Source organism: Nerophis ophidion, linkage group LG01 (genome assembly GCF_033978795.1).
Source record: "Nerophis ophidion isolate RoL-2023_Sa linkage group LG01, RoL_Noph_v1.0, whole genome shotgun sequence".
Taxonomy (NCBI): Eukaryota; Metazoa; Chordata; class Actinopteri; order Syngnathiformes; family Syngnathidae; genus Nerophis; species Nerophis ophidion.
The window spans coordinates 84,512,116-84,536,062 of record NC_084611.1 but is presented as its reverse complement, the minus strand read 5'-3'; the positions used below and the strand labels follow the sequence as shown (position 1 = coordinate 84,536,062).

General features: G+C 39.2%; 2 protein-coding genes across 3 annotated transcripts in view; one reads left to right on the top strand and one right to left on the bottom strand.

Moving 5' to 3' along the window:
* Positions 1-4,677: 4,677 nt before the first annotated feature.
* smcr8b (Smith-Magenis syndrome chromosome region, candidate 8b) lies at positions 4,678-16,031 on the top strand. The gene is made up of 4 exons (XM_061914004.1): positions 4,678-5,201; positions 8,208-8,620; positions 11,113-12,531; positions 15,589-16,031. Exons 1-4 carry the CDS (start codon positions 5,016-5,018, stop codon positions 15,986-15,988), a joined length of 2,418 nt encoding a protein of 805 aa, XP_061769988.1. The 5' UTR covers positions 4,678-5,015; the 3' UTR covers positions 15,989-16,031.
* Positions 16,032-16,987: 956 nt separating this feature from the next.
* zgc:112980 (uncharacterized protein LOC503706 homolog) overlaps positions 16,988-23,947 on the bottom strand; it is a 40,762-nt gene continuing 33,802 nt past the window's right edge. For both annotated transcript variants that reach the window (XM_061913981.1, XM_061913991.1), the window contains exons 28-32: positions 23,002-23,082; positions 22,823-22,900; positions 22,631-22,735; positions 18,187-18,286; positions 16,988-17,362 (exon numbers count right to left, since the gene is read on the bottom strand). In XM_061913981.1, the coding sequence (XP_061769965.1) occupies positions 17,292-17,362; positions 18,187-18,286; positions 22,631-22,735; positions 22,823-22,900; positions 23,002-23,082 (435 nt within the window). In that variant the 3' untranslated portion in view covers positions 16,988-17,291. The remainder of the gene's footprint in view (positions 17,363-18,186; positions 18,287-22,630; positions 22,736-22,822; positions 22,901-23,001; positions 23,083-23,947) is intronic.

The window sequence follows — 23,947 nt, the reverse complement described above, 5'->3', positions numbered from 1 at the left end:
AAGTCATCAGAATCAGGTAATACACCAACTTATATTCTTGTCTTCATGAAAGAAAGGAATCCGTGTTAAACATGCTTTTATTATCCTTAAACACCATTAACTTGTTAACAAAAATGTCTCTCTTTCATAAATAAATAAATAAATATAAATTATAAATATGAATGAGGTAGATCTCCTCGACTTGGTCAATTGAAAAGTAGCTCGCCTGCAGAAAGTGTGAGCATCCCTGCTCTATAGTATTTTTTTATTATTATCGATTTTTTTTTGTCATGGAAAAATTTAGTTGTTTTTGGGTTGATGCACTAATTGTAAGTGTATCTTGTTTTTTATGTTGATTTAATTAAAAATAACAAAAAAATATATATATATAAAAAAATATTCTGCGGCCCGGTACCAATCGAGTGGTTGGGGACCACTGCTCTATATGACAAGATTAGTCTGCTTTTTTAATAACTTACAGCATAACGCAAACTAAAGATCCTCTATTTAACAGGATTGCATTGTTGTTATTAAAGCCCTACAGCAAAAAACTAACAAAAAACAAAACACTTGTGAAGTAGTCAAGAGTAGTCTGTTTTTTGAATGACTTAAAGCCAAATGCAAACCAAAGATCCTCTAGCTACTCTGTTTTGATGACTCAAAGCAAAATGCAAACCAAAGATCCTCTAGCTACTCTGTTTTGATGACTCAAAGCAAAATGCAAACCAAAGATCCTCTATACCAGTGGTTCTCAACCTTTTTTCAGTGATGTACCCCCTGTGAACAGGTTTTGAATTCAAGTACCCCCTAATCAGAGCAAAGCATTTTTGGTTGAAAAAAAGAGATAAAGAAGTAAAATACAGCACTATGTCATCAGTTTCTGATTTATTAAATTGCATAACAGTGCAAAATATTGCTCATTTGTAGTGGTCTTTCTTGAACTATTTGGAAAAAAAAGATATGAAAATAACTAAAAACTAGTTGAAAAATAAACAAGTGATTCAATTATAAATAAAGATTTCTACACATAGAAGTAATCATCAACTTAAAGTGCCCTCTTTGGGGATTGTAATAGAGATCCATCTGGATTCATTAACTTCATTCTAAATATTTCTTCACAAAAAAATACATCTTTAACATCGATATTTATGGAACATGTCCACAAAAAATCTAGCTGTCGACACTGAATATTGCATTGTTGCATTTCTTTTCACAGTTTATGACCTTACATTCATATTTTGTTGAAGTATTATTCTATATATATATATTTATAAAAGATTTTTGAATTGTTGCTATTTTTAGAATATTTTTTAAAAATCTCACGTACCCCTTGGCATACCTTCAAGTACCCCCAGGGGTACGTGTACTCCCATTTGAGAACCACTGCTCTAGCGGTACTAGAACAAACTGGTCAAAGATCGTTCACACATAAAGAGTGGTTTGCTCTTTTGTTTCTAATTACGCAAAACACTTCGCAAAAATCTTTCGGAAATGTGAATCGCGTTTTTTTTTTTCGGTGTTGAACCGCACTTTGTAACTCTAGGGGGCGATGTTCCCATGGCGTTTGTCTGATGGTTAAACGGCAAGCAAAGAGGAGGAGAAGAAGAACGCTTGCGTGAATGGCGTAAACTATCTTTAATGCTGTGTCACGCCAAATTTCTCCCCCGCTACATAAACCTTCCCCCCCATTTACTTCCGGGGTCATGATTAATACAAACGTTTTATTAACGCTGTGTTATAAAAATATAACGCTGTGTTATAAAAATAGACGTTTTGTTAACGCTCTATTATAAAAATATAACACTATATTATAAAAATACAGACGTTTTGTTAACGCTATATTATAACAATATAACGCTATATTATAAAAATAGACGTTTTGTTAACGCTATATTATAAAAATATAACACTATATTATAAAAATACAGACGTTTTGTTAACGCTATATTATAAAAATATAACGCTATATTATAAAAATACTGACGTTTTGTTAACGCTATATTTTAACAATATAACGCTATATTATAAAAATAGACGTTTTGTTAACGCTATATTATAAAAATAGACGTTTTGTTAACACTATATTATAAAAATACAGACGTTTTGTTAACGCTATATTATAAAAATATAACACTATATTATAAAAATACAGACGTTTTGTTAACGCTATATTATAACAATATAACACTATATTATAAAAATAGACGTTTTGTTAACGCTATATTATAAAAATATAACACTATATTATAAAAATACAGACGTTTTGTTGACGCTATATTATAAAAATATAACACTATATTATAAAAATACAGACGTTTTGTTAACGCTATATTATAAAAATATAACGCTATATTATAAAAATACTGACGTTTTGTTAACGCTATATTTTAACAATATAACGCTGTATTATAAAAATAGACGTTTTGTTAACGCTATATTATAAAAATAGACGTTTTGTTAACACTATATTATAAAAATACAGACGTTTTGTTAACGCTATATTATAAAAATATAACGCTATATTATAAAAATACAGACGTTTTGTTAACGCTATATTATAAAAATAGACGTTTTGTTAACGCTATATTATAACAATATAACGCTATATTATAAAAATAGACGTTTTGTTAACGCTATATTATAAAAATATAACACTATATTATAAAAATAGACGTTTTGTTAACGCTATATTATAAAAATATAACAATATATTATAAAAATACAGACGTTTTGTTAACGCTATATTATAGAAATATAACGCTATATTATGAAAATACAAACGTTTTAACGCTATATTATAAAAAAATAACGCTATATTATAAAAATACAGACGTTTTGTTAACGCTATATCATAACAATATAACGCTATATTATAAAAATAGACGTTTTGTTAACGCTATATTATAAAAATAGACGTTTTGTTAACACTATTATAAAAATACAGACGTTTTGTTAACGCTATATTATAAAAATATAACACTATATTATAAAAATACAGACGTTTTGTTAACGCTATATTATAAAAATATAACACTATATTATAAAAATACAGACGTTTTGTTAACGCTTTATTACAAAAAAAATTTAAAAAACACAAGCTATGAGATGACCCATTTACTTCTGGGGTCACGTTTCCTCCTATGTCATCCCATAGCTTGTGTTTGTAAATTGTTTTTTAAAAATGTTATAATATAGCGTTAACAAAACGTCTCTATTTTTATAATATAGTGTTAACAAAAAGTCTGTATTAATCATGACCCCGGAAGTAAATGGGGGGGGGAGGTTTTTTTTTGTTTTGTTTTTTAAAGGTTTATTTATCAATTTCAACAATTACAAACAATAAGTCAAACAACAATATAAAACATTATGAAAACAGCACCAGGGGGTTGTAAGTTCAAAATAATAAAAATAGAATACAAAAAAAAAAATATATATATATATATATATACAATAAAAAAAATGCAAAGCCGTGGGCTTATTCTGATTCATCAAATAACTTAAATTTGGAACACAGCATCATCGTTTTCACAGCTTTTTTGTTAGAGGTAGAGAGCGTTTTAATGTAAAGTTCCAGATCTTTTTTAAAGGCACAAAAGATAGGACGGGTATTAAGAAACTTACATTTATGAATATAAAACTTAGCCAATAAAATAATGAGGTTGCAAAGGTAGAATTCCTTTTCAAATTTTTGTTCAATACAGTGTAAAACCAAAAATCACATCTTTAAAGTAAAGCACAAATTTGTCATAAATATTGTCCAGGATGAAGCGACAGATGCCTGCCATAGTGATGGAGGGTTTTCACAAGTCCAAAACAAGTGGTTGACAGTCTCTGGGTGCATGTTACATAACATCAATGTCCTTCTTGTATCTAACCATCACAGTCTTTACAGGGTAATAGCGATGGATGATTTTAAATGATATCTCTTTGACTTTGTTGGTAAGTAAATACCTGTTAGGAAGGGACCACGTTTTGATCCAACAGATGTCATTTACGACATTATTCCATAAGGAAATTACATAGGAGACAGACACACAATCATTTTGGAATAAGCTGCGGATTTTTCTGTTATTTTTTTTGATCAAAGCAGAGTTTCCCCACATGAGTGTCAAGTGGATCATTCATATTTTTTTCTGCAGAAAGAGGAGATGTGTAAGCCCTGTCCAACATAATAACACCTGTTGGGAATAGCAAATTGTTTGGTAGTCACAGGTATCTTAAATTGGTTGAGAAATTCTTGGTAATTAAAAAGTTGACCTTGCTTATTGAAAAGCTGACTCACTAAAATAATGTTATTGTTAAACCAATTGTTGAGGAAAAGAGATTTGGGGGGAATGTTTTTGTAGGGAGAAGAAATTTGGCGAGACAGCTGCAACGTCACTTGACAGAATTTCAGCATTAATCAATTACACATATTCTTGAAATCAAATAATGACTTTCATTATAGTATGAGTCCATTGTATCAGCTGTTGATTCTCTTTCACACACATACATGTTCCAATATAGATAAGTGACGTTTCAGCATTACGGATAGTTTACGCCATTTACGCAAGCGTTCTTCTTCTCCTCCTTGCCGTTTAACCATCAAACAAACGCCATGGGAACATCGCCCCCTGGAGTTACAAATTCCAATGGGTAACAGATTTCGGCACAACACCGGACGTGGTTGATGTCAAGTTTGTCGGGCTTTGTTTTGAAAGTGCACACCGGAAGTGGTTGTGTATCGTCACGTGTGACTTGACGTCGCAGTTGAAAATAGTTTTGAACAGTTTGGAAGGTCAGCAGCACGGCGGTCACGTGTCCAAACATGCGGCAGAAGAAGTTTGCGAGAAACGCCTGAACGCCGTGAAATCTGCGGGGGGAAAAAGCGGAAGAATCCCAGGGAGTTGTTGTGCTATTTGCGGTGATTTGATCCGGGAGGAAGTGAGACTTCTCCGCGCTCACATGACTTGGAGGAACCGACGCAGCGCGAGGTTAGTCATGTCCGACTTGGACGGAGAAGTTCGGCGCGCCGGTGCCTGATCAGCGCCCAGGAGATGATCTCGTCGCCGGACTTGCTGCCCTTCACGGGGCCGGAGGGCTTCGGGGAGGACGCGGCGGAGGACGACCCCGGGGGGCTGCCGGACGCGCTCTCCGTCCCGCTGCTTTCTTCCACGCATCCCTGGAGCTCCACGGCCAAATTCCACTACGACTTTGTGCTGGTGGCAGAATTCTCCGAGCAGGTCAGCAGATTGAATTATTGTAATAATATTTACATCATGGTTAATATTTATACTATTTTTACATCCTGACAAATATGTGTTTTAATATTTACATCCTGGTATATACTTATACTAATATTTACATCCTGGTAAAATGTATTCAAATATTCACATAATGGTAAATATTTGTACTTATATTTACATCATGACAAATGTGTTGTAATATTTACATCCTGGTAAATATTTGTATGAATATTTACATCATTGTGATTATTTGTACTTAGATTTACATCATTGTAAATATGTGTTGTCAAATTTAAATTATGGTAAATAGTTGTACTAATAACATCATGGTAAAATTTGTACTATTATTTACATTACGGTAAATATTAGTACTAATATTTACATCGTGGTAAAATGTTTCTAATATTTACATCATGGTAAATATGTGTTGTAATAAATTATGGTAAATATTTGTATTAATATTTACATCATGGTAAATATGTGTTGTAATATTTTAATTTTGGTAAATATTTGTACTGCTATTTACATCATGGTAAATATTTGTTGTAATAGTTACATTGTGGTAAATATTTGTTGTAATATTTACATGGTAAATAATTGTACTAATATTTACATCATGATAACATTTCTAATATTTACATCATAGTGAATATTTGTACTAATATTTACATTATGGTAAATATTTGTATTCATGTTTACATCCTGGTAAATATTTGTATTAATATTTACATCATGGTAAAATGTGTTGTAATATTTACATCATAGTGAACATTTGTACTAATATTTACATTATGGTAAATATTTGTATTCACGTTTACATCCTGGTAAATATTGGTATTAATATTTACATTATTGTAAATATGTTGTAATATTCAAATTATGATAAATATTTGTTCTAATATATACATCATGGTAACTATTTTTATATTTGCATCATGGTAAATATGTTGTAATATTTACATTATGGTAAATATTTGTAATAATGTTTACATCATGGTAAATATTTGTATGAATATTTACATCATTGTAAATATGTGTTGTAATATTGAGATTATGGAAAATATCAGTACTAATATTTACATCATGTTAAATATTTTTACTAATATTTGCATCATGGTAACTATTTGTAATAATATTTACATCATGGTGAATATTTGTACTAATATTTATGTCACGGTAAATATGTTGTAATGTTTAAATTATGGTAAATATTTGTAATACATTTTACATTATGGTAAATATTTGTTCTAATAATTACACCATGGTAAATATTTGTATTAATGTTTACATCATGGTAAATATGTTGTAATAATGAAATTATGTTAATTATGTTTTAATATATACATCATTGTAAATATGTTGTAATACTTAAATTATGGTAAATATTTGTACTAATATTTACATCATGGTAAATATTTGTGTTAATATTTACATCATGGTAATCATGTTTACTTCACGACCCCAAAGGGGAATAAGCGGTAGAAAATGGATGGATGGATGGATTTACATCATGGTAAATATTGGTATTAATATTTACATCATGGTAAATATTTGTATTACTATTTATATCGAGGTAAATATTTGTACCAATATTAACATCATGGTAAATTTTTGTTGTAATATTTACATTTTGGTTAATATTTGCATTAATATTTATATTGTGGTAAATATATCTACTAATATTTAAATCATGGTAAATATTTTTACTAATATTGACATCATGGTAAATATTTGTTCCAATATTTACATCATGGTGAATAGTTGTGTTAATATTTACATCATGGTAAATATTTGTATTAATATTTACATTGTGGTAAATATTTCTAATATTTACATCATGGTAAATATTGGTATTAATATTTACATCATGGTAAATATTTCTAATATTTGTATCATAGTAAATATTTGTATTAATATTTACATAATGACAAATATTGGTATTATTATTTACATCATGGTAAATATTTGTATTAATATTTACATTGTGGTAAATATTTCTAATATTTACATCATGGTAAATATTTGTACTAATATTTTCATCATGGTAAATATTGGTATTATTCACATCATAGTTAATATTTACATCATGGTAAATATTTGTAATTTTATCATGGTAAATATTTGTAATATTTATATTTTGATAAATATTTGTTGTAATGTTTACATCATGGTAAATATGTTGTAATAATGAAATTATGTTAAATATGTTTTAATATATACATCATTGTAAATATGTTGTAATACTTAAATTATGGTAAATATTTTTACTAATATTTTCATCATGGTAAATATTTGTTCCAATATTTAAATTGTGGTAAATATTTGTAATATTTACATCATGGTAAATATTCGCTCTAATATTTACATCGTGATAAATATTGGTATTATTTACATCATGGTGAATATTTGTGTTATTTACATCCTGTTAAATATTTGTACTAATATTTGCATCATGGTAAATATTTGTATTATTTACATCATGGTAAATATGTGTACTAACATTTAAATACTGGTAAATATTTGCTCTAATATTTACATCACGGTGAACATTTGTACCAATATTTACAACCTGGTAAATATTTGTAAAGATATAACGTTTCAGGTGTCATGTGTACAGCCCACCACAAGGTGGCAGTGGACTTTACAGTTGTGTGGTTCACTACCCTGATGTCATGTTTAAAATTACAATTTATGAAAATAAACTGCCATTAGATTTTGTGTGACATGAGGCAAACAGTTTTCCAACAACTCATACTGTTTAACTATTAGGCAAGTGTGCAATCCTTAACTAAGTGGCCTCAAGCACCAATTTAAGATTATCGATTTTACTGTATATTTCATGTTAAATATACCCCAAAACATTGTATTGTTCCAAAACAGAAAATGACAAAACTATAGCTGAAAAGAAATCATAGCATTCATACCGCTCACAGCCACTAGGGGGCGACACCTGATATAAATACACTGCGGCAGAAGTAATGTTTCCTGTGTTTGTGCGTCCAGGTGGGTCCAACACCTGTCATGACCATCCCAGACGACCCCAAAGTCATCGGCTCCTTCGACCTCAACCACTTCTCCGTGCGCATCATGTCGGTGGACTATCAGGCCTCGGGACCTGGCCACGCCCCGTCCGACTCCACAAGCCCCCGCCTCAGCTTCAGCGAAGACTCCAAGGTGGTCCTGGGCGACTCGGCGGAGAGCGCCTTCGCCTACGTGCAGCACGTGACGCTGTACGACCTGGAGGCGCGCGGCATGGTGCGGCCCTTCTGCATGGCGTACGTGTGCTCAGACCAGAACAAGCTGATGGAGAACTTCGCCCGGCTGGCGGCCGGCTTCTCCCGAGCGTCCGAGAGCCTGAAGACTGGCAACAGGCAGGCCTTTTCTCTGGAGCTGCAGCGGAAACTACAAGAGCTCCAGTAAGGCCCCAGTTTGAAGGCTTAAAGGCCTACTGAAAACCACAACTAGCGACCACGCAGTCTGAGAGTTTATAAATATTAACATTGCAACACATGCCAATATGGCCGCTTTAGTTTACTAAATTACAATTTTAAATTTCACGCGGAGTTTCTTGTTGAAAACGTCGCGGAATGATGACGTTGTAGAAGACATATTAGTCCAGCACCACTTACGGCTAAAAGTCGTTTATTTCCATCGCATAATTACACAGTATTTTGGACATCTGTGTTGCTGAATCTGTTGCAATTTGTTCAATAAATAATGGAGACGTCAAAGAAGAATGCTGTTGGTGGAAAGCGGTGGATTGCAGCCGGTGTTACTTTGTTTGTTGTGAAGCTTTAACACAGAGCGGTCAAGCGAACATGTTTGGGGCGGCATAGCTCGGTTGGTAGAGCGGCCGTGCCAGCAACTTGAGGGTTTTACTACTTACGTATAAAATACTACACGGTCTAGCTCCAGCCTATCTTGCCGATTGTATTGTACCATATGTCCCGGCAAGAAATCTGCGTTCAAAAGACTCCAGCTTATTAGTGATTCCTAGAGCCCCAAAAAAGTCTGCGGGCTATAGAGCGTTTTCCGTTCGGGCTCCAGTACTCTGGAATGCCCTCCCGGTAACAGTTCGAGATGCTACCTCAGTAGAAGCATTTAAGTCTCACCTTAAAACTCATCTGTATACTCTAGCCTTTAAATAGACCTCCTTTTTAGACCAGTTGATCTGCCGCTTCTTTTCTTTCTCCTATGTCCCCCCCCTCCCTTGTGGAGGGGGTCCGGTCCGATGACCATGGATGAAGTACTGGCTGTCCAGAGTCGAGACCCAGGATGGACCGCTCGTCGGGACCCAGGATGGACCGCTCGCCTGTATCGGTTGGGGACATCTCTACGCTGCTGATCCGCTTGAGATGGTTTCCTGTGGACGGGACTCTCGCTGCTGTCTTGGATCCGCTTGAACTGAACTCTCGCGGCTGTGTTGGAGCCACTATGGATTGAACTTTCACAGTATCATGTTAGACCCGCTCGACATCCATTGCTTTCGGTCCCCTAGAGAGGGGGGGTTGCCCACATCTGAGGTCCTCTCCAAGGTTTCTCATAGTCAGCATTGTCACTGGCGTCCCACTGGATGTGAATTCTCCCTGCCCACTGGGTGTGAGTTTTCCTTGCCCTTTTGTGGGTTCTTCCGAGGATGTTGTAGTCGTAATGATTTGTGCAGTCCTTTGAGACATTTGTGATTTGGGGCTATATAAATAAACATTGATTGATTGAGGGTTGCAGGTTCGCTTCCCACCTATTGACATCCAAATCGCTGCCGTTGTGTCCTTGGGCCGGACACTTCACCCTTGCCCCCGGTGCCGCTCACACTGGTGAATGAATGTTGAATGAAAGATTGGTGGTGGTCGGAGGGGCCGTAGGCGCAAACTGGCAGCCACGCTTCCGTCAGTCTACCCCAGGACAGCTGTGGCTGCAAATGTAGCTTACCACCACCAGGTGTGAATGAATGATGGGTTCCAACTTCTCTGTGAGCGCTTTAAGTATCTAACAATAGAAAAGCGTGATATAAATCTAATCCATTATTATTATTATTATTGATTCCCGCTTCCGCCATCCCAGTCACTGCCGTCGTGTCCTTGGGCAAGACACTTTACCCACCTGCTCCCAGTGCCACCCACACTGGTTTAAATGTAACTTAGATATTGAGTTTCACTATGTAAAGCGCTTTGAGTCACTAGAGAAAAGCGCTATATAAATATAATTCACTTCACTTCACTTCTACGTCAACCAGCATGTTTTTGGATGGGAAAATTTTGATATTAAGTCAGCTCTTACCGGAGACTTCAGTGGATTGTGGGACCTCATCCTGCAGCTCAAAAAGGCAGCTGTGATCTTGGCTTCTCTCAGAGACACTGGCGTTCACTGCAGCCCTCCGACTTTCAGGTGTAACTTTACAATCTCACAAAAAAAACAATTAAAACAATAAGCAGATAAGGGATCTTCCAGAATTGTCTTAGTAAATGTGTCTAATTACATCTTAAACGCTCACACTGCCACCACCCGGAGCCGTCGCATTTTCAATTTTTTTTTTTTAATGCCTCACTCTAACTTTCCTCATCCTCGCTCAAATTAACGGGGAAATTGTCGCTTTCTCTGTCCGAATAGCTTTTACTGCTGGTAGCTATGATTATAAACAAAGTGAGGATGTGAGGAGCCCTACAACCCGTGACGTCACGCACACATCATCCGCTACTTCCGGTACAGGCAAGGCTTTTTTATTAGCAACCAAAAGTTGCAAAATTTATCGTCGATGTTCTCTACTAAATCCTTTCAGCAAAAATATGGCAATATCGCAAAATGGTCAAGTAAGACACATAGAATGGACCTGATAGTTTAAATAAGAAAATCTCATTTCAGTAGGTCTTTAAGCTCCGCCCACAGAGCTGTGATCATGTGACTGTTTCAGGTACGCACGCTCGATGCTGCTGGAGTACGGCGAGGGAGGAAAGCCGGACGAATTGGAAGCGTTGGAGCGCTCCATCTTCACTCACAAAGATCTCCTCCGCCAGGTGACGTCCTACCCAAACAGGAAGCTCAAACAGCCGGACTTCCTGCCTTACGACCCCGCCTTGACGGACGCGCCCGCCGCCCTGCCTCCTCTTCTGTCCCCGCCCCGCCCCCGCCGGTCAGAGCGTCACCTGAAGTCAATAGACGAGCTGTGCAACGCCTACTTCCTGTCACTGATGAGAGAGCAGCTGGCGCACACGGAATACCGTCTCCGTGGCGACGCCGGCGCCCTGCGTAACGCTCACATCACCCGCTCGCTCTCTAAGGAGCTGGGACTCACCGACTTCCTCTTTGAGCTGTGGCGCCCGGATGATGATGATGCTGATGATGATGAAGGAGAGGCGGCGGAGGAGACTGGCGGCCAGGAAGCGTCGCTGAAAGCAACAGGAAGTCAAAGCGGGGAGCAGCAGTCTTTCTGCTCCTGCGTGGAGGAGCTGCCCATCAAAATGGAGGCGGGAGAAGTGGTGACCTCCGACCCCCAGGTCGCCGCGGAGACGGGAAGCATCGGCAGCAACGACAGCATCGAGGTCCTCGGGACGGAGCGCTCGTATCGCACGCAGCGGGACGCCGACGTCGCCTTCCACCTGCCTGCGGTGGCTTCAAAGTGGGAGGCGGCGCCGCGGCGAGGGAGAGGATACGCCAGACGAGCCAACAGCCAGGACAGCATCGAAGTCCTAAGCACCACCGAGTCCATCGTCCCCGAGGACCTCGCCGCCATCACGGAGGAAGAGGCGGAGCGGCAGCCTCTTAGCAACGGCCTCTCGGAAAAGTGGGAGGAGCCAACACAAATGAAGACCTGTGATGATGTCACTGTGGAGGTGGCATCTTGGGCGAGGAGCCTGGCTGATGGAGACGGCCGCCTAGGAAGTAGTCCAGGTCACCAGACGCGGCCTGACCTCGCCGTGAACTTTAGCACGCCGCTCGACTTTGAGCGCTGGTCGAGCCACGCTCCTCCCCGCACGCCCAGCGCCGCAGACGAGGCATGGGACAGCAGCAGCTTCACCGGCTCCTCGGACCCGCCGTCCCCGCTTCAGAAAGTCCACGTCGGCGGCGCCTCAGATAAAACCACACGAAGGAAGGCGGGACGGCGAGCTCTACGCTTCCTCAAGCAGAACTCCTTCTCCCACGACGCCGTGTTCTGTCTGCTGAGCGGCCGCCCCCTGGTGGTCGTGAGTCGCGATGACGGTCTGCTGAGGAAGACCGTGGACGGACTGAGTCTCTTCCTGCCTGCGCCCGGCGTGGGCGTGGTGATGCCGTGTTTGAGCACGCCGCTCCAGCTGAGTGACTTGATCACCTGGAGGCTGATAGGTGTCCACAGGTGACTTTCTTACATTTTCATTTCAAAGGGGAATTTTGCCAATCATCCGCCAATATAAGACAAGTACATATGTTTTTTTCTTTTTTGAATGCATTCTCAGTCGTAAAATATGGCAAGTTAGAGGTGGCAACTATTGTGTACGCTGTTCCATCCAGGAAGCCCTCTAAAAGCATCCAAAAACTATAACCTATTTACACCTTGTGACCTGATTATTAACAGAGTATTAGAGATATTGTCATTACAGGAGCTAACGCCAAGGAACTACTTTTCGCGGCGGCGTAATCACAGAAAAGCTGACGAACTTGTGCAGCTACAGTGTTGACATGCTGAGCAGCTGCATCACCTCTGAGTTGGTGAAAGTGAATTCTGGTTTATAAATCATGCCTCTCACAAAATAGAATAAGGTTGTCTATCTGTGTTGGCCCTGCGATGAGGTGGCGACTTGTCCAGGGTGTACCCCGCCTTCCGCCCAATTGTAGCTGAGATAGGCGCCAGCGCCCCCCGCGGCCCCGAAAGGGAATAAGCGGTAGAAAATGGATGGATAAAGATGTCCGATAATATCGGGCTGACGATATAATCGGCCGATAAATGCTTTAAAATGTAATATCGGAAATTGTCGGTATCTGTTTCAAAAAGTGAAATTTTGGACTTTTTAAAAACGCCGCTGTATGTAGTGGTACACGGACGTAAGGAGAAGTACAGAGCGCCAATCAACCTTAAAGGCACTGCCTTTGCGTGCCGGTCCAATCACATAATAACTCCGGCTTTTCACACACACACACACACACACACACACACACACAAGAGAGAGAGCAAGACGAGGTTGAGGTGGGTGGGGTTGGGGGTTGAGATGGGCAGCAGCGGGTGTATATTGTAGTGTCCCGGAAGAGTTAGTGCTGCAAAGGTTTCTGGGTATTTGTTCTGTTGTGTTACGGTGCGGATGTTCTCCCGGAACGTGTTTGTCATTCTTGTTTGGTGTGGGTTCACAGTGTGGCGCTTATTTGTAACAGTATTAAAGTTGTTTATACGGCCACCCTCAGTGTGACCTGTATGGCTGTTGACCAAGTATGCGTTAATTCACTTGTGTGTGTGAAAAGCCGTGGATATGTGACTGGGCCGGCACGCAAAGGCAGTGCCTTTAAGGTTTATTGGCACTCTGTACTTCTTCCTACGTCAGCGTTTTAAAAAGTCATAAATTTTACTTTTTGAAGCCGATACCGATAATTTCCGATGTTACATTTTAAAGCATTTATCGGCCGATAATAACGGCAGTCCGATATTATCAGACATCCCTAGTTTTCACTTCCGGGCGTGTGGGAATACAAGCAATAGGCCAGTGGTTCTTAACCTTGTTGGAAGTACGGAACCCCACCAGTTTCATATTCGCATTAACCGAACCCTTCTTTAGTGAAAAATAAAATTTGTTTTGTTTTGTTTTTTCAAATTCAAGCCAAAGTTTTATGTTTTCGGTAACACTTTAGTATGGGGAACATATTCTAAGTAACAAACATTTCATTTTGAGTTTTTTGGACACTAGGGGAACGTATTTGAAGTATCAAAGACTTAATTTTGAGGTATTTGTTTAGGGTTAGAGGGTTAGGGTTGTGAAGTGAAGTGAATTATATTTATATAGAGCTTTTCTCTAGTGATTCAAAGCGCTTTACATAGTGAAACCCAATATCTAAGTTACATTTAAACCAGTGTGGGTGTCACTGGGAGCAGGTGGGTAAAGTGCCTTGCCCAAAGGACACAACAGCAGTGGCTAGGATGGCAGAAGCGGGAATCGAACCTGCAACCCTCAAATTGCTGGCACGGCCACTCTACCAACCGAGCTATGCCGTTATAATAAGTCCATGCCGAATAAGGCATTAATAAGTACTTAATAATGACTAGTTAACAGCCAATATGTTACTAATTTGCATGTTAATAAGCAACTAATTAATGGTGAATTTTCCCCATACTAAAGTATTAGCATGTTTTTTTACTGGTGCACAAAATGAACCGTGCATGAACATCACCTTGTTCAAAGAACAAAACCAACACAGTGCATGAACTCACAACAAATTACACACCTGCAAATCAGTGTGACTTCTGCTGTTGCCGTATCCGTAAAACGCCGATTGGGAGATGTTTTTATTGACACGAGGAGTCGGGTGTGTCTTGACCTCCACCGAATCCCTAAACCCGACTCACCGAACCCCTAGAGCAGGGGTCGGGAACCTTTTTGGCAGAGAGAGCCATGAAAGCCAAATATTTCAAAATGTATTTCCATGATAGCCATATATTTTTTAACACTGAATACAACTAAATGCGTGCATTTTTAAGGAAGACCAACATCCATCCATCCATTTCCTACCGCTTATTCCCTTTTGGGGTCGCGGGGGGCGCTGGCGCCTATCTCAGCTACAATCGGGCGGAAGGCGGGGCACACCCTGGACAAGTCGCAGGGCCAACACAGATAGACAACATTCACACTCACATTCACACACTAGGGCCAATTTAGTGTTGCCAATCAACCTATCCCCAGGTGCATGTCTTTGGAAGTGGGAGGAAGCCGGAGTACCCGGAGGGAACCCACGCATTCACGGGGAGAACATGCAAACTCCACACAGAAAGATCCCGAGCCTGGATTTTAACCCAGGACTGCTCTAATTATTTTTAATAACTTTGTTATTCTAAAAGTTAAACAATAATATAATACTTCTTACCATTAATGCGACATCTTGAACAGGTGCGATAGAAAACGGATGGTTGGATTAAAATGCATGAGAATGTTTTATAATTTGAATGTTATTTTTAACACTGATTACCAGCAGAATTATTAATTACTTATTGTGTTAAGCAATGTCAGCTAAGATTTATCTGAGAGCCAGATGCAGTCATCAAAAGAGCCACAGGTTCCCTACCCCTGCCCTAGGGTTCGATCGAACCCAGGTTAAGAACAACTGCAATAGGCGGAACTGAGCGACTACCATTGGCTCTTTAGCTAGAATTTTATTTACGATTTAGAATGCATAAAAAATCCTTTTTATCAAATGTCTTTTTGTGGTTGATCAGGTCGTCATCCTCGCCGTCTTCCACCACTCTTCACTCCCTGACGCGCTACAGTCGCTATCTGGGCCTGCTGGACTTGGACCAGAGGACGCTGCGCTGTCCGTCCTACTCCGGCTCGCTCATCAAGACCCTGGCCGATCGCTCCACCAACATCCTGCGCGGCGCCACCTACCTGCTGCACCTGGAAAGCGGGCTGACGGCACTGGCCAATCGGGCTCTGCTGTTCACGTTCGATACAGACGAGCTCCAGCACGGAAAAGACAACCCGTCCGTGGCGGGCGACTTGACCATATTGCGTTACCTGTCGGACCTCATAAAGCGGCACCACGCGGGGCGCGGACCGCCGGTGCTTCGCTTCTCCTACGTGCCGCTGCACGTCCACAGAAACACATCGACAACTTAAAAACTGCCAGATTTATAATATGCCAAATAAATTATTGAACCTATCTTCTGTTTGTGTTTTCCCGCTTTATTTTAATGTCTTCAAGTTTAAACACAAGTTGACGTTTTAAAAAAGGCACAGAAACCTCATCTGAGGATCTTTTGTAGCGAAATGCCCAACGAGCGGCCAACAAATTGTTTTTGTTACGTCGCAAGACACTTAAATAAAACAACCTGCATCAGATTACAAAATGATTACAATTTCAAATTGAACATTTAGTTTTTCATCTGCAATTACCGTATTTTTCGGACTATAAGTCGCAGTTTTTTTTCATAGTTTGGCCGGGGGTGCGACTTATACTCAGGAGCGACTTATGTGTGAAATTATTAACACATTACCGTAAAATATCAAATAATATTATTTAGCTCATTCACGTAAGAGACTAGACGTTTAAGATTTCATGGGATTTAGCGATTAGGGGTGACAGATTGTTTGGTAAACATATAGCATGTTCTATATGTTATAGTTATTTGAATGACTCTTACCATAATATGTTATGTTAACATAGCAGGCACCTTCTCAGTTGGTTATTTATGCCTCATATAACGTACACTTATTCAGCCTGTTGTTCACTATTCTTTATTTATTCTAAATTGCCTTTCAAATGTCTATTCTTGGCGTTGGGTTTTATCAAATAAATTTCCCCCAAAAATGCAACTTATACTCCAGTGTGACCTATATATGTATTTTTCCTTCTTTATTATGCATTTTCGGCAGGTGCGACTTATACTCGGGAGCGACTTATACTCCGAAAAATACGGTAATCCAAAAGGAAGTAAATAACTGAGTATTGCGTCATCTTTGATTTTTTTTTATTTTTAATTGGACTGTAGTTTACAATATTTACATAGTGTCTGGAAAATAGGCAAACTTATTATTTGTATTTTTGGTTAGAAAATTTGGCATTCATCAGTTTCAAACTGATGAATGGCAAATACACAAGACCCTTCAACATATGAATATAATCATAACAAAAATATATTTTTTACAGTCACCGCATCAAGCCATTTGATTGGCAGTTCAAGTTTTAGCCAAAAAGTGGGAGGGGTTTCAAAGCTTTTGAAAACTGCATCTCCCCCCCACATCAAGCAGCTGATAAAAGAAAACTTGACAGATGGCAGGTAGTCGTCAGGAGATGGAGAAAAAAAAGGGGCGGAGCTTACCAAGATGGGCCATGAGTACACAGGCAGAGGAAAGGGGGTGGGGGGGCTACAGGCGTTTCCTGCTAAAACGCAGCGTCTGCAGCTGTGCCAAGCTTCACGACTTACTGGTGCCAGAGTCTGGCTTGAGGATCCAGAAGGTGTCTAATGGAGTGAAGAGCATTGGTTGGGTCCACTGGTAAAGATGGAAACACAAAAATGTTTTTACACAAAGGTGTCCAAACTTGTTCCACAGAGGGCCACACAATGAAAATGAAAGCTTGATTTTTAAAACCATTACAATATACTTTGTGAGTTACCTATGGGCTCAATTCTGATAAATGTTTACCAAAAGGGTCTCAGTCATTCAAGTGTTAAAAAGAAGTCGAATATATATATATATATTTTTTTTTTTTTTTTTTTTTTTTACTGTCAAAAAAAACTTAAAAATCTACTTCAGATTGATGGCCATAAAATGTGTAGTTCTTTGTTTTATGCCCTTTTGTTGTGAAAGAAAATCTTTTTTCAAAATGGATTAGTTGATGTCAAGTAATTAGAGCCTTAAACAGGTAGATCATTCATAACCACATTGCTTTTGGTTAATTAATATTTTTTAAACGACCGTTTACAAAAAAAAAAAAAATAGGCACCCTCAACTCTTTAGTGTTAAAAAAAAGTCATATCAATATGTATTATTTTTACTTTCAACACCTCAATCTCTAGATCTACTTCAGATCTGGCAATTATACGTTTTACTATTTAAAAAAAAAATGACAGTTTTAACGTTAAAAAAAAACTACTTGCATGGCAGCTTTGTGTTATTTGTGTCAATATTGCAACCTTTTCTTATTTTTTAGTCCATCTTTTTTTTTTGTCACAGTATTTTTAAAATGTGCATCGGGCGATTTTTCGGGCCACTCTTTGGACACCCTTGCACTAGAAAATTATATACAACTTGAAAACATTTTTTTTTGTCTCGGATAGTTCACCGTGCTTTAAAAAAAACAACAGAAAATCCACCTGAGGTCTCTCCCAGCTCCCGATAGATCTTCTGCATGATGGCGTTGTGGAGTTTGTCATCGCACGTATTCCAGAACCAGCAGAGTGCCCACATGTTACTCTGGCATTCAGAAAGAAAAGAAAAGAACACATATTGTAATTAAAACATCAAATACATCTGAACTGCTGAAAATGTGTTAAAATATGCACAGCTAATGTGTTGCCTGTGCTAAAAGTTTCCTGACAAGTACACCAGACGGTGGCCGTGTTTTCAAACCCCCTAGTTTGACCCCATAAGTGAATTTCTCACACAGTCCCAGAAGACACACATTGTAACTTTAGGGTGTTTAGCTGAATCAACAGGAAAACATTGGTAAGAAAAACAGCTTTGCAGGAATAACCAACTAATTTTCGCAAGTAGCTGACCATTTTTTTCATTTATATAAAACTTTCCTTAACAGGGGTCTGCAGAGGTACTGCAGGGGGGACGTAAACATTTTTGGTTGATTTTTTTTCCCTCTTCCCCAAATATTCCACCTGTAGTTTTTCCACAAAAGTAAATGTCTTTAAAAATGCACAATGTTGGTTTATAAATTACAGTGGCATGGCCACCTGTACTCAGTGTGCTTTGCAGGTTTGAAATGCAAACGTGAATAAATAATTATACTGTATTATTATAATACCGTATTTTCCGCGCTATAAGCCGCACCTAAAAACCACAAATTTTCTCAAAAGGTGACAGTGCGGCTTATAACCCGGTGCGCCTTATATATATATTAATATAAATATTTATTTTCATAGAGTTTAGGTTTTGCAACTACGGTAAACAGCCGCCATCTTTTTTCCCCGTAGAAGAGGAAGCGCTTTTTCTTCTACGGTAAGCAACCGCCAAGGTAAGCGCCCGCCCACCTGGAAAGAGGAAGCGCTTCTTCTTCTACGGTACGCAACCGCCAAGGTAAGCACCCGCCCCCGTAGAAGAAGAAGCGCGCGGCTAATCCGATTCGTTTCATTTGTGTGTTTCTGTAAAGAGGACCACAAAATGGCTCCTAGTAAGAGACACGCGTACAACGCAGAATTCAAACTCAAGGCAATAAGTCACGCAAAAGAACACGGAAATAGAGCAGCAGCGAGAGAATTGAACATAAATGAATCAATGGTGCTTAGGTGGAGGAAGCAACAAGATGACCTGCGCCAAGTAGGTCATCTAGGTCATCTTTGCCATCTTGCTTTGTTCCGAAGGAGGACAAACTGGAACAGTGGGTTGTTGAGCAGAGAGCAGCAAGCAGAAGTGTAAGTACCATCACTATTCCAATGAAAGCAACAGCGCTAGCAAGCGAACTTCACTTGGATGATTTTAAAAGGTGGTGCTTCTTTGTGTTTCCGGTTCATGAAAAGACGCAATATCTCCATCCGCACACGGACTACTATTTCACAGCAACTGCCAAAAGACTTTCAAGAAAAGCTGGCTACTTTCCGCGCATATTGTAAAAACAAGATAGTTCAAAAAAGATCCGTCCAGGAAGGCAAGATTCATGGAACTGCCTGACTACAACAGCGACACTGACTCTGATGACTTCGACGAGACGGAGCCCGCCATTTTGGATGCTGTATTCACCCAATTTTTTAATTCAGACATCGAAGAAGAAGAATTAGAGGTATTTATGGATGAGGAATAACTTCTGAAGGTGAGCTTTAAATGTTTATTTTGTGTGCTATGACATTAACGTTCGAGCAACGTTGAGTTGTTGATGTTGCTATTGCTCTGCAATATTTTGAGTGTTGCTATTGTTGTGATTGCACATTTGCACACTGGTTTGTATTATTAAAGTTTGACTGACCTATCTGACTGTTTTATTGACATTCCCTTTAGCGCAGCGGGGGCGCGGCTTATGACCCGGTGCGGCTTATAGGTTAACAAAGTTTTTAAATATGCCATTCATTGAAGGTGCGGCTTATAACACGGGGCGGCTTATAGCGCGGAAAATACGGTAATCAAAGCATTAAAGATACCTAATTGTAACCGCTCAAGTTGCAAGCTAGCCGTTAGCATTGCTAGTTACCAGCTAGCAATTATCGCTCTAGTGACCCGCTAGTTATTTGCGTCGCTATATTCTATTCTTTTAATACCTGTTTGCAGTTGGTCCACCTTATCATTGCAAATAACAATGCCATTTGTTTGTGCCGTAAACATTTTGTCTATTGCTATGGTGGTAGTAGAGCTGGGCGATATACCGATATACACGATATATCGCGGGTTTGTCTGTGCGATATAGAAAATGACTATATCGTGATATTAGAGTACATGTTCTTACGCAGTTGCTTTTAGCTGCTTGCAATACACTGCGTTTCCCACTCTTTCTTGTCTCTCCTTTTCACAGAGACATTAAACAAGCGCACCTTCTTACATACGTCAAATACGTATACGCCCTCGCGGAGCAGAGAGGCAGCGGCATGGGTACCGTTAGCTGTGATGCTAGTGGTAATACGAGAGAAAGAAGATGCAAATCTGGTAACAAATGAAAGAAGAATTAATTCCCAAGAAAAACAGCACAGGGTCCATCGTCTGGCGGTGGTTTGGCTTCAAGTGGGAATATGTCGAACAGACAACCGTAATTTGTCAAGTGTGGGGCAAAAGCTTTGCTCCAAAATGTGGCATTACTGCTAAAATGTAGCATCAAGAGTGCGTACTCCGCATGTCAACATCTCCAATCGGTGCCACACGCCCACACCATCAAAATGCCAAGGCAAACATTTCCAGATCAACACCGTATGAAAACAATTTGTCAACAACAAAAGGAGATAATGTCCGCAGTAAGGTACCACATAGCGAAGGACGAACACTATTTGATTTCCTATTATGCAGCTCATTTTTTATTTGACTCTTGTTGAAATATCTTGTGTGACATCATGCACAAAAGTGCACTTTATTTGTAATAAACTATTGTAGTGGTGTTCTGTACAAAAAGTGCACTTTAATTTAGTGTTCATCTTCGTGACATCATGCACCAAAGTGCACCAATAGCTTGTTTTAAAATGTCTCTGACAATCTTGCACTTTCAGTTTTGGAAATGACATGAATGTTTGTGCCACTGCTTAATAAGTGTTTAATAAATACAGTTTTGGTCAATGGACTTAGTTGTTATTTGCCTCTCTGCATGAAAGTTTAAAATGAGCATATATGAATGCAGTATAAAGAATGTTTTAACTACTGTGATTATATGCATCAAGTGTTCATTCAAGGCTAAGGCAAAATATCGAGACATCTATAGTGTATCGCGACATGGCCTAAAAATATCGAGATATTAAAAAAAGGCCAGATCGCCTAGCCCTAGGTCAGGGGTCGGGAACCTTTTCGGCAGAGAGAGCCATGAAAGCCAAATATTTAAAAATGTATTTCCATGAGAGCCATATAATATTTTTTAACACTGAATACAACTAAATGCGTGCATTTTTAAGGAAGACCAACATTTTTAGAGTAGAAGTCTCTAACTATTTTTAATAACTTTGGTATTCTAAAAGTTAACCAATAATACATATAATACTTCTTACCATTAATGCGACATCTTGAACAGGTGCGATAGAAAACGGATGGTTGGATTAAAATGCATGAGAATGTTTTATAATTTGAACGTTATTTTTAACACTGTGATTACCAGCAGAATTATTAATTACTTATTGTGTTAAGCAATGTCAGCTAAGATTTATCTGAGAGCCAGATGCAGTCATCAAAAGAGCCGCATCTGGCTCTAGAGCCATGGGGCGGTATAGCTCGGTTGGTAGAGTGGCCGTGTCAGCAACTTGAGGGTTGCAAGTTCGATTCCCGCTTCCGCCATCCTAGTCACTGCCGTTGTGTCCTTGGGCAAGACACTTTACCCACCTGCTCCCAGTGCCCCCCACACTGGTTTAAATGTAACTTAGATATTGGGTTTCACTATGTAAAGCGCTTTGAGTCACTAGAGAAAAGCGCTATATAAATATAATTCACTTCACTACCCCTGCCTTAGGTGGTAGTTAATAATAAAATTGTGATTTAAAAACTGATTAGGACAAAAAAAAATTGTGCAGCACAGACAAAGGGGGGACAAATTTGGGGAGAGTTTGACTAGGTTGGGGGGCTGGTTATGAATAACAAAATGTTAACATAAAAACTACAACAGAACTAAATATTTGCAGCACAAATGTAGCACAAACGGATGGGACAAGTTTGGTGAAATTTTGACAAGGTGGGTTGGTGGGGGCTGGATGACGTCACTAGTCAGACAATGTATTTCAGAATAACTTAAAAACAAACAAAACATTTTTACAGCACAAAGTGTTATTTTTAATATTTGGGGCCAACTTCACGTTGAAGACCCCTGATTGACAGGATAACAAGCAGTGTGTAAATAAACAGTTGCACTTTACTTCCCAACCAACAGGAGGCAGCTTCTCACCAATACAAGCGCATCAGCGTATTTGTTCTTACTTGGAAGGTGTTCAGAATGGGGATGACTGGACTGAGTAGAGGATGGAGGATGATCTCTCTCAAAGCGCCAGTGAGCAGCAGCAACTTGGATTGATCAACGTCAAGCTAGAGAGAGAGAGTCACATGCGCACACAATTAGTGCACGTGACAGACTAAAAATGAAGTTGTTCACTAAGTTGTTCACGCTCATACCGTGGGGAATTTCCCTGAGATGTTCATGTTGCGGCTGGAGCAATTCTGCAGGATACTGTTCACAAGCTGTACAGCTTCCTGGCTCAATGAAAGACACCAAAGGAGTCAAAATTGACATTTAAAAATGCAAACGGGGCTTAAAAAAAAAAACGTCAGGAAACGAAAGACGACAAACTCACACGCAAGAAGACTTCACTTGGTTTTGGGATGCTTTTGTGGGCTCCGCCGACGAGCATGAGCAGGCTGATCCAACAATCGGACTGAAGGACAAGCAGAAATAGTGATTGTGGATTAATCCTAACATCCCTTCTCTTAATACAAGATTGATGTTTTTGACACATTTGAGAGAGATGTGTTTTTGCGAGAATCATGTCATGATTGATGTCTTTTTGTCATTTAACATCCCGAACCAGACAGAGCCAGCTGCCTGAGTGCTTTTAGATTAGGCGGTAAGGCTCGGTTGGTAGAGTGAATGCCAGCAACTTGAGGGTTCCAGGTTCGAGTCCCGCTTCTGCCATCCTAGTGACTGCCCTTGTGTCTTTTACCCACCTGCTTCCAGTGCCACCCACACTGGTTTAAATGCAAATTATAAATAATATACTGTAATGTATTACCTTTTTTTTCCACGTGGAAAACCAAATGAATCTTATTCTTACCTATTGAAAAACAAAAAAATATTTTTTGGGTGGAAGCACGCTGTGTAACCACGAGAAAACCTCGGACATAATTCTCAGAGATTTGATGAACATAAAGGATTTAAATTGCTGGCCCTAGTGTTTGAATGTGAGTGTGAATGTTGTCTGTCTATTTGTGTTGGCCCTGCGATGAGATGGCGACTTGTCCAGGGTGTACCCCGCCTTCCGCCCGATTGTAGCTGAGATAGGCGCCAGCGCCCCCCGCGACCCCAAAAAAAGGAATAAGAGGTAGAAAATGGATGGATGGATAAACAACTGAAATGTAATGACAATGGCCCGGTTTACACTGCACTTCAAATCTGATTTTTTTTGCTCTCAAGTGACACAGATCGGATATGATTTGCCAGTCTAAACACCGAAGTGCTTCACATCTGATCATCACGCATCAGACTTGGGCCACATCAAGACGTAGTCCGAATCCAATTGGAAT

What these genes read in the sequence shown, in the direction of transcription:
- smcr8b (XM_061914004.1), top strand. Translation starts at nt 5,016, where the DNA reads ATGATCTCGTCGCCGGACTTGCTGCCCTTCACGGGGCCGGAGGGCTTC. An exon ending in TGGCAGAATTCTCCGAGCAG is followed by an intron (nt 5,202 to 8,207) that starts GTCAGCAGATTG and finishes TTGTGCGTCCAG; the next exon opens with GTGGGTCCAACACCTGTCAT. An exon ending in CGGAAACTACAAGAGCTCCA is followed by an intron (nt 8,621 to 11,112) that starts GTAAGGCCCCAG and finishes TGACTGTTTCAG; the next exon opens with GTACGCACGCTCGATGCTGC.